The sequence below is a fragment of the Oncorhynchus keta genome, chromosome 14, assembly GCF_023373465.1.
Source record: "Oncorhynchus keta strain PuntledgeMale-10-30-2019 chromosome 14, Oket_V2, whole genome shotgun sequence".
NCBI lineage: Eukaryota > Metazoa > Chordata > Actinopteri > Salmoniformes > Salmonidae > Oncorhynchus > Oncorhynchus keta.
In genome coordinates this window covers 27,844,686-27,856,598 of record NC_068434.1, presented here as the reverse complement: position 1 = coordinate 27,856,598, position 11,913 = coordinate 27,844,686, and the positions used below count along the sequence as shown (strand labels likewise).

The window sequence follows — 11,913 nt, the reverse complement described above, 5'->3', positions numbered from 1 at the left end:
TAAAAACGGAACATTGTCTGACAATTTTGTTGGCATTAGAGAAGCTTTCCACCCCTGGCAGTCTGGTTTACTGGCCTTGCTGTACAGCCAGAAGCACTTCTAATGCAAATCACAGCTATTCATTTGACGGCTGTTCCAAACCTCTGCCAATAACTGCACATTTTCAGTTTTCCGCTCTCCACCTCAGACGACTCCCAGACAGTCCTAGTAAAATTCTTGCATGAGAAATTTCTCTTGGCTAAGAAGCTTTTTTTTCCTTTTTGACCATCTTTACTGAAAACTAATCACAGTAAGGTACTTAATTGTTATTCAGAAATGATTTGATAGAGAAAAACGGCTGCATTGGACCTTAAACCATGTAGTTAGAAATTACATACGATTGAACAGCGCTGCCCATCTATGTGAATGTAATTTCACTCATTGAAAACATTTCATCTAACATTCAAAAGGACAGGAAATTTCTCTCCTGATTAGACTGGCGACAGTCATTTTGTGATTCTACAATAGGTAAAGCTCCACCAGTGTATCAGTGTAGAAATAGCATGGAGGAGCCAAACACTACATCTTTTTCCATCTCAGGCCTTGTTAGTTGATGCTCCCCACCTCACTCAAGCTGGGACATGTTTAAAATGTAAGTAAAACACCAAAGAATATTCCCCCCCAAGCAGACACATCGATGGCTCTGAACAAAACTTTATTTGACTCTTTGCAAACTGGAATCCATACATCCTGAGGCTGCATTCATTGTAGCTGGGGATTTTAACAAGGCTAATCTGAAAACAAGACTCCCTAAATTGTATCAGCATATCGATTGCGCAACCAGGGCCGGAAAAACCTTGGATCATTGTTACTCTAACTTCCGCGACGCATATAAGGCCCTGCCCCGCCCTCCTTTCGGAAAAGCTGACCACGACTCCATTTTGTTGATCCCTGCCTACAGACAGAAACTAAAACAAGAGGCTCCCACGCTGAGGTCTGTCCAACGCTGGTCCGACCAAGCTGATTCCACACTCAAAGACTGCTTCCATCACGTGGACTGGGATATGTTTCGTATTGCGTCAGATAACATTGACGAATACGCTGATTCGGTGTGCGAGTTCATTAGAACGTGCATTGTCGTTCCCATAGCAACGATTAAAACATTCCGTAACCAGAAACTGTGGATTGGTGGCAGCATCCACGTGAAACTGAAAGCCTGAACCACTGCTTTTAAATCAGGGCAAGGTGACTGGTAACATGACCGAATACAAACAGTGCAGCTATTCCCTCCGCAAGGCTATCAAACAAGCCAAGCGTCAGTATAGAGACAAAGTAGAATCTCAATTCAACGGCTCAGACACATGAGGTATGTGGCAGGGTCTACAGTCAATCACGGACTACAAGAAGAAAACCAGCCCAGTCACGGACCAGGATGTCTTGCTCCCAGGCAGACTAAATAACTTTTTTGCCCGCTTTGAGGACAATACAGTGCCACTGACACGGCCTGCAACGAAAACATGCGGACTCTCCTTCACTGCAGCAGAGGTGAGTAAAACATTTAAACGTGTTAACCCTCGCAAGGCTGCAGGCCCAGACGGCATCCCCAGCCGCGCCCTCAGAGCATGCGCAGACCAGCTGGCCGGTGTGTTTACGGACATATTCAATCAATCCCTATACCAGTCTGCTGTTCCCACATGCTTCAAGAGGGCTACCATTGTTCCTGTTCCCAAGAAAGCTAAGGTAACTGAGCTTAACGACTACCGCCCCGTAGCACTCACTTCCGCCATCATGAAGTGCTTTGAGAGACTAGTCAAGGACCATATCACCTCCACCCTACCTGACACCCTAGACCCACTCCAATTTGCTTACCGCCCAAATAGGTCCACAGACGATGCAATCTCAACCACACTGCCCTAACCCATCTGGACAAGAGGAATACCTTGGGCCCTCGGAGTGTGGTGCCAGGAAAATAACCTCACACTCAACGTCAACAAAACTAAGGAGATGATTGTGGACTTCAGGAAACAGCAGAGGGAACACCCCCCTATCCACATCGATGGAACAGTAGTGGAGAGGGTAGTAAGTTTTAAGTTCCTCGGCATACACATCACAGACAAACTGAATTGGTCCACTCACACAGACAGCATCGTGAAGAAGGCGCAGCAGCGCCTCTTCAACCTCAGGAGGCTGAAGAAATTCAGCTTGTCACCAAAAGCACTCACAAACTTCTACAGATGCACAATCGAGAGCATCCTGGCGGGCTGTATCACCGCCTGGTACGGCAACTGCTCCGCCCACAACCGTAAGGCTCTCCAGAGGGTAGTGAGGTCTGCACAACGCATCACCGGGGGCAAACTACCTGCCCTCCAGGACACCTACACCACCCGATGTTACAGGAAGGCCACAAAGATAATCAAGGACAACAACCACCCGAGCCACTGCCCGCTATCATCCAGAAGGCGAGGTCAGTACAGGTGCATCAAAGCTGGGACCGAGAGACTGAAAAACAGCTTCTATCTCAAGGCCATCAGACTGTTAAACAGCCACCACTAACATTGAGTGGCTGCTGCCAACACACTGACTCAACTCCAGCCACTTTAATAATGGGAATTGATGGGAAATGTAAAATATATCACTAGCCACTTTAAACAATGCTACCTAATATAATGTTTACATACCCTACATTATTCATCTCATATGCATACTTATATACTGTACTCTATATCATCTACTGCATCCTTATGTAATACATGTATCACTAGCCACTTTAACTATGCCACTTTGTTTACATACTCATCTCATATGTATATTCTGTACTCGATACCATCTACTGTATCTTGCCTATGCTGCTCTGTACCATCACTCATTCATATATCTTTATGTACATATTCTTTATCCCCTTACACTGTGTATAAGACAGTAGTTTTGGAATTGTTAGTTAGATTACTTGTTGGTTATTACTGCATTGTCGGAACTAGAAGCACAAGCATTTCGCTACACTCGCATTAACATCTGCTAACCATGTGTATGTGACAAATAAAATTTGATTTGATTTGAATAGATTCTGAAGTAATGTTGAATAATTCATAGGGAATAAAACAGTGCGCACAGAAGGCTAGCACAGGGGGTATGGGTATACAGGCAGAGAGTCTGCTGCTTGTATTTCAAAATCGATAGCTGACACTCAGAGTCTGAAAGCACAGCTTTAATTAAACATGGTTGATGGCTTTAACGTCTCTAGGGTATGTGGGACAAAACCAAGTGAGATTGCGGAACGCCAAATTCAAATCCAGAAATACTCATTATAAAAATTCAGAAAAGATAACTATTTTACATAGGTTTAAAGATGAACTTCTTGTGAATCCAACCACAGTGTCAGATTTCAAAAATGCTTTACGGCGAAAGCATACCTTACGATTATTTGAGAACATAGGCCAGCAGACAAATCATTACAAACAGTAACCAGCCAAGTAGAAGAGTTACACAAGTCAGAAATAGAGATAAAATTTAATCACTTACCTTACCTGATGATCTTCATATGGTTGCACTCAGAAGACATTCAATTATTCAATAAATGTTTATTTTGTTCGATAAAGTCGCTCTTTATATCCGAAAACCAAGTTGTTTGCGCGTTTTCTTCAGTAATCCACAGGCTCAAACGCAGTCACAACAGACACAAAATCCAAATTGTATCCGTAAAGTTCATAGAAACATGTCAAACGATGTTTATATTCAACCCTCAGGTTGATTTTAGCCTAAATAAATCGATAATTTTTAAACAGGACAATAACGACGTTAAAAGGTAAACAAGAAAGGCACTCTCTCGGTCGTGCGCATGAAAAACCTCTGGACCCTGCCTTGTCACTCATTCAGACTGCTCTTACTCCCTCATTTTTCAGAATACAAGCCTGAAACTATTTCTAAAGACTGTTGACATCTACTGGAAGGCATAGGAACTGCAATTTGAGTCCTAAGTCAATGGATACTGTAATGGCATTGAATAGAAAACTACAACAACAAAAATAAATCCTACTTCCTGAATGGATTTTTCTCAGGTTTTCGCCTGCCAAATCAGTTCTGTTATACTCACAGACATTGTTTTAACAGTTTTGGAAACTTTAGAGTGTTTTCTATCCAAACTATATGCATATCCTGTCTTCTAGGCCTGAGTAGAAGGCAGTTTAATTTGGGCACGCTTTTTATTCAAAATTCCAAATGCTGCCCCCTAACCCTAGAGAAGTTAAGGGGACTGGGAGAGCAGAGGCCAAGGCAGAACTGCAGCTGAATAAATACATGTTGAGGGGAAACAACACCCCCATTCATTGACCTTAACTTAAGGATCGGCATTACGTCAATGGGACAGTTGTAAATCATTCAGCGCGTTATCAACATCGCAGATTTTAGAGAAACAACACGTCGGTACATTGAAGTGTCTTATATTGGCTGAAAGCTTAAATTCTTGTTCATATAACTGCACTGTCCAATTTACAGTAGCTAATACTGCGAAAAAATGCCATGCTATTGTTTGAGAGCTCCTAACAAACCACTTCTTCAACACGATAGGTTTGAAAATTCACCTCTGAAGGTTAAATGTGTAGTTACATTCTGAAATCTTGCTTTGAGTTATCATCCAAAGGGTCCTAGAGATAACATGACGTGTAATTTTGTTACATAAAATCCATTTTCATATCCTAAAAAAAGGTTCATATAGCACACACGATCGATTTTGTATTACCACTCGTTCAATTTGCAAAGAAAGGAATCTGTCCCTAAACCCTGTTTGAACGAGTCAAATCACGTTCCTTCCCATCTATTCCTCAGAGATCCTAGAAGGTGACAAGACTTCACTAGGGGTGTAGTACATCCTGTAGGACACCATATTTGGTCAGAGAGCGCCGCCTTCATGGCACGTCATCACTTGAACGGCTGTATCGTTGTCAAATCAGGGTCAAACAAAGCTAGCTAGATAGCCAATGAGCTGGGCTTTACGGGAGTATCCGGAGTTCATGTACATGTGGTAAAATGTAGGTGCTAACCTTGTACGACAGCATACCTTTTAATTTTGGACAAAAAAGTAAGGATATTCAGAGTTATGAAGTTATGAAAACTGGTTGTTTTGCAAATGTTTAACATATGATATGGCTACTAATACTTGGAAAGCTAAATCAAAGTTGAAGTGTACAGATTTGACGATATTCTTGCAGAAAAATGGAATATGAATGTGAATGTCTCCTTCACGATTTGCCCAAATGTCTCTGGGGACTTCACACTAAAATTCTTGTCGGTCAGTCATTCTTCAAGTTATCCATCTGAAACTTTGCACAGTTGGCCACAAGATGGCAGCAGTGTATCGGAATTATTTATCTTGCATTACAAAAATGGTGGTAGAAATGTTGTATTTGTATTTTCTTCTACCAGACCTATTGTGTTATATTCTCCTACATTCAATTCACATTTCCACAAACTTCAAAGTGTTTCCTTTCAAATGGTACCAAGAATATGCATATCCTTGCAGCTGAATGAATCCATGTTGGAGGTGAAAGAGCACCCCATTCATTGACCTTAATTGTGTAGTATTTTATAGATTCAATAAACATCACTGGAGAATAAGTTATATAACTGGCTCCGGGGGAATATCAGGGGACGACTGATTAGCGAAAAACATGTTTATGGGGTGTGTTTGAAAAATTGCGCAAGGTTTACATTTTTTGTAATGGTACTTACCGAATTTCATTAGTCTGCCTGCCCCCCAGAGCCCACTTGGCTGCTAAGCACTTTCAAAAGTGTGGTAATTACGGCAGCAAAAGAAAAAACATGTATAAACCATTAACGAACCACATTAATATTTTACAAGTATTTAAAAACAGCCAAATGCTGAGTAGGGGAGGGAAAAGTGCAACTCAATCGATATGTAGGAGGAACGCAGCGCTACCCAGAGTTGGGACGCTGAAGGGAACTTCGTGTCCGTTTGCCACCGAATATGATTCTAGCCACCACGAGTTCATTATGCAATAATAATAATAATAATAATAACAACAACAACACAGACCCCTGAGATCGTCATCAGTCATAGCTGAAGGGTCTTTTTTTACAGAGTGTATGGCAATAACCATGCCACTGTATGGCTGGGCTGTTGTACTGTATTTGAGCAAGTCATGTTGTGCAGAGATGGATCACGTCAATATCCATTTAAGGTTTTTTAAATTGATCAATAGATTTAAGCTCTCAATGCAAATGTTCCAACAGTTTCACACTTCAAGGCATTCAATACCATTTCCTGGTACAAAATTAATTTAGTGAAGGGAATTAATGCAGGTTATGTTTTCAACTGTGCCTGAACATATTCTGCTGCAAAACTTCTGGATTGACTAGACGAAAAGGATTCAGTAGAGCAAGCATGAGTATCGGTAATTATAAATACATTGATAATTGTATCTATCAATACCATTATTAGCTTATCTATAGAGAAATCACTATGCAGAACTTTGACACAATTAAAGGAAATAACAGGCTTCTGCTGTTAGATTCATTGTTAAATTTAAAGTTATTGGGAGTTGATCAGATGGCATTTACAGAATTAAAAAAAAACTGATTTTCTTCCTTTCATAGGGAGACATTTTGCTGTAGTATTTACATGTACAGTACATGTACAGATGAATTCGGAAGTTTACATACACTTAGATTGGAGTCATTTAAACTCGTTTTTCAACCACTCCACAAATTATAGTTTTGGCAAGTCGGTTAGGACATCTACTTTGCGCATGACAAGTAATTTTTCCAACAATTGTTTACAGACAGATTATTTCACTTATAATTCACTGTTTCACAATTCCAGTGGGTCAGAAGTTGACTGTGCCTTTAAACAGCTTGGAAAATTCCAGAAAATGATGCCATGGCTTTAGAAGCTTCTGATAGGCTAATTGACATCATTTGAGTCAATTGGAGGTGTACCTGTGGATGTATTTCAAGGCCTACCTTCAAACTCATTGCCTCTTTGCCTGACATCATGGGAAAATCAAAAGAAATCAACCAAGACCTTAAAAAAAAAATGTAGACCGCACAGAGCTGTGCATAAAAGACTGACCTATCCCATGGGGAAGGGAGAAGGAGGAAGGGGTGGACCCCCACCCCGCCATACTGGCAACACTTTATGGGTTATTGCACTAATAATGGCGCCGACTAGGGAAACGTTGCCGCTATTCTGTTCTTAGTGCCAGTCTGCAGGTTCAAACTAAAACAACGTAACTAATAAATGGCATCTTTATGCTTTCATTAATAAAATGATAAAAAAATACTCTTTCAAAATGCCAATGTTTATTTAGTCATGGATCCATAACATATTACTATAGGAATAAATATCACTGAATTACAGAAATATCCTCCAATCCTCTATGTAATTATTGGCGGAGAGTCACGTCATGTTATTCGATATACTGTAGGTCTACCGTAGGCAACATGAGTCTCACTAGCATTGAGTAATGTGCTGTTAAAAGTGGTGTAGGTCTTATTTATTTAAAGAGCATAATGAAGTTAGAAGCAATAGGATTTGAAGCAATAGCCTACAACTATTTTAGCACCGTTTCGCACTACTCTGAGACAAGCATGGCGACTGGTCTTGATAAAATCAATTCGATTTTTATTTTCATTAAAATCTCTGTTTGGGTATTAGTTAGACTAGAATTAGAAAATTAGGGTGTTTAAATTATGCTCATAGTGTAACCTTTATTTAACTAGGCAAGTCAGTTAAGAACAAATTTGTATTTACAAGGACAGCCTACTCCTTCCTCCCTGTCGGGAAATGAACTCCGGTCTCCCGCGTGCCCGCAATCTCTAGTACAGCCATTATTAAAGGCTACCAAATGCTTCTCAAAGATTCCGTCTGGTGGTCAAACTAGCACTAACTAGTATTAATGGTACTAGTGGTTCACACTTAAATAACATGCCATAGAATTCTGTGGCACCATACAAGCTGCGCTGCAGTACGCTGCAACTTTTAAAGGAGGAACCACTGTACCTACCCGAATGCATAGTCCCAACTGTAAAAATGTGGTGGAGGTGGAATAATGGTTTGGGGGCTGTTTTTCATGGTTTGGGCTAGGCCCCTTAATTCCAGTGAAAGGAAATGTAAACGCTACAGCATACAATGACATTCTAGACAATTCTGTATTTCCAACCGTGTGGCAACAGTTGGGAAGGCCCTTTCCTGTTTCAGCATGACAATGCCCCTGATCACAAAAACGAGGTCCATACAGAAATGGTTTGTCGAGATCAGTAGAGGAAGAATTTGACTGGCCTGCACAGAGCCCTGACCTCAACCCCATCGACCACCTTTGGGATGAATTGGAACGCCGAATGCGAGCCAGGCCTAATCCCCCAACATCAGTGCCGAACCTCACTAATACTTGTGGCTGATTGGAAGCAAGTCCCCGCTGCAATGTTCCAACATCTAGTGGAAAGCCTTCCCAGAAGAGTGGAGGCTGTTATAGCAGCAAAGGGGGGACCAACTCCATATTAATGCCCAGGATTTTGGAGTGAAATGTTTGACGAATAGTTGTCCACATACAGTGCATCATATTATTAAGAATACCAGATACTGTAGCTGTAATCTCAAGAGTTCTTGAAAGATGAATAGCTCTGAGCATTTCTCCTTTTCTGGAACCTTTGCTCCCCCATTAAAACACTGACATTTCACTAAGCGTCACCCAATGGTCCATGAGCAGGATTTGAGGGTCTCAACCCAAACTGTGAATGTCCAAAATCCCCAGCCATCTGATCCTGGATCTGTCAGGACTTGAAATCGGTACAATAAAAATAAAAGGCAATTTCCTGGTCTTGACTGCAGCTACATACTCAGAGCATCATGCATCTGTGTTCCTAAAAGTCAATGATGTATGAATAAATACATCGGGCAACAACTGAAAGGAGCACCCGTTTCAGCAGAATAAACCATCTGTAGGTGTACAAGCAAAGGCAGAAGGTTGACCTTTCGTTGACTTTACCCGTGGGGTTAACTGAGCACATTGCAGTCTCCGTCAGAGGAGACGATGGCTGCCTTTTCTAGGACCACATAAAGGAATGTGATAATGACCAGTCATACAGTATGTGGCGTCACCAAGTCGAATACATAATACAAATACTAGTTACCAAAAGCATATGCTTTTACATTTGGACAGATTTTGTCTGTATCAATGTATCTAACGTTGTTTCTCTACCTGTGCATGTCTGCTGCTAGTTTGTGTGGATTAGAAGAGAGGAGGTGGTGTGGATTAGAAGAGAGGAGGTGGTGTAGTGCGACAGAGGAGGAGGTGGTGTAGTGCAACAGAGAGGTGAGTAGTAGCCTCCAGCATGCCAAGGAGGTAGCTTGCTAGCTTGCCTGCTCTCTGGTGTGCCCAAGTGGCAGCTTTACTCAAGAGGAGTGGGCTGTGTAATCAGGCCCCCAGCCTGTGATTAATATTGGGTGTCTGTCCCCAAGCCTGCACCACTCTAAACAGGAGCTTGGTGAGCCGAGTAATCCATGCTTTACTCCGCCTCCGCCTCACACATCCCTCAGCCATGTAAATGAGAGCGCTGAGTCACAGGAGTGTGGTGGTGGTTGGGGGGGGGTAGAGACCGGTAAAGTAAGTGGAAATAACAACAGCACAACAAACTGATTTCTGACAGGCTTTGAGGCTAAAGCTTTGATCGACCGCCTTATGCTGTCCGGTCTCTCTTTAAATGACTTTTTCAAAAAGGAGAGAGAGCGAGAGAAAGAAAGCTCGCAGGCAAACTGGGGTCTTGTTTAACAATCAAATGATGCTTACTAAACAAACAGCCCCTAGGGAAGGAAAGGGGTGGATTTAGGAAGCCATGCCAAGCATCTCCAAGTGCTTACATCATCAAAAATACCTCCCAACCTGTCGGCACACTGTATTAATGAGCTATTAGGTGTTTATGGGTAAACAATTTACAGTGTGGTCTTATTTACCGCACACTCCCAGGAAGGTGCATTTGGGCCAGGAGGCTCCTCTCTCCAGGGAACACATCCGTTTATTCTATCACTACGACAGAGTTACACAAACCTTTTGTTGTTAGTCTGACATCTCTATTTATGACGGAAAACACTGTTGAAACAAGGGAATTGAACCAGGTCATTTTGTCTTCTTCGGATCAACTAATTTACTAACTCCTTGAGTAGATTTTAAAATCAGGACGAGACATGAAAGTTCTTGTCCCCCAGGAAATGCATTTATGTTGACGTTGTGAGACTAAATCATGCTGAAGTAATCCAAGTGCCAATACGGTGTTCTGCTATATGAGGGCAACAGTACATTTGTCACACTGCTGATGTTCCTGTCAAATCAATTTCACAGTAACATCTATAAAAACGCAAGACATTGAGCATGAGAAGCATAATATCATAGTTTTCATCATCCCCGGAAAACTGTGTTCATAAAGATCAATGACCAGTGTGGTGATGGCAGTTCAGAGGCTGTTTAAGGCCCATTGCGCCGACAGGTTTCCCTAGAGTCCGTATACAGATCATTATACAGGCTGAGTCGATACAATGCACCATCATTCTCAATCACATTGCTTCTTTCTGAAGAGCCTGTCCACCTCCTCTAACGTGAGTAATGAACATTGTTTCATAAGAACCTGCTTTAAGAGCTTGTATTGGCTGTGCGTTTGCGCTCTTACCAAAATCCTTGTGGGAGGACATCCAGCCAATCCCCTTGAGGGAGACTATGGACAGTAAGCCGGAACCCACGAAGGAGCCAATTCCAGAGAAGAAGAAGAACAGCCCCATGATGGCACTCTGCATGGACTTGGGGGCAGCTAAGTAGGCAAACTCCAGACCTGGAAGAGGAGACAGAGACACTTAACTCATCGAATAAACTATAAATACTAACAAGTCAACCCTCATGCAGTACATCTGGCCATACAGAGTAAACATTGACTGATGCTAACATTGATCCAAACACATTTCTAGACTCTGGGCAAACAACATCCATATCTGTACCCTGGCTGGGGGTGGTGAACAGTTCAAAGTGTTTTCGATGACTTTGGCAGAGGACAGCCCATTGGCCATGTGTGAATGTGGCTGTAGTATAGTGGTCAGCAGCAGACTGTGTGTCACAGTGAGTATGACTCATTACCCACGGGTCCCACCTTGACACAGTAGCCAAGGGACAATCACTACGGAATCAACTCCAATGAATCACTGTAAAGCTCCAATTTAGAGATAAGATTTATATTAGAATAACAGGCCTTTCATCCATAACAACTTGACAAATGTATATACATGAGATGGAGGCTTTGGCCCACTGCAGCATTGTTTGACTGCTAAATATCAGTGAAACGTAAAGCTATTCTCCCCCCAGCAGGCTACCAGTCTGAAGCACCTATTCAGCTGCTATTGTTTCTGGAAAAGTCCCTCAATATTTTGTGTTGTGAGACAGAGGGGATTGAGGGGGAGGGAGGGAGAGCAAGAGGGGGGATCAAATAGTTTTTATTTTGCCATGAGAGTTGCCTGCCTGCTAGCTGACATTGATCATTAAATGTCGCGTCAAACCTGTGATTTTTCAAATGAGGTCCTATGACTGCAGCTGTCAGGAGAGATTAGGGAGCCTCTGTTATCCAATGAGTCCCACTAACGTTGACGCGTTTATCTACCATTGGATTAATCTTTCTTCTTCATCCGTAGATATTAACCATTAGTCTGTGTGATTAACGGGGGCTGAGCTAGAGCTGTGTTTGAGACAAGGACGTCTGTAGAGTGCAAATTAATAAAAGCCATCTATGAAAAGCTGAGACTCACAGGAACATGTAAGTGTAAAATGTTTTGACACAAGCCACACAAAAGTCATTAGAAGGTAAATGGTTCTTCCACATAGACTATAGGAAATCACAGGACATAGTGTCTATAATACAATAATCAGCTCATAGTGGCTGTCAAAC

General features: G+C 42.0%; 1 protein-coding gene across 2 annotated transcripts in view; it reads right to left on the bottom strand.

The window, feature by feature from the left end:
* The window catches only part of LOC118393137 (solute carrier family 15 member 4-like), a 46,935-nt gene that overhangs the window by 4,079 nt on the left and 30,943 nt on the right, over positions 1–11,913 (bottom strand). For both annotated transcript variants that reach the window (XM_035785488.2, XM_035785487.2), the window contains exon 8: positions 10,654–10,812. In XM_035785488.2, the coding sequence (XP_035641381.1) occupies positions 10,654–10,812 (159 nt within the window). The remainder of the gene's footprint in view (positions 1–10,653; positions 10,813–11,913) is intronic.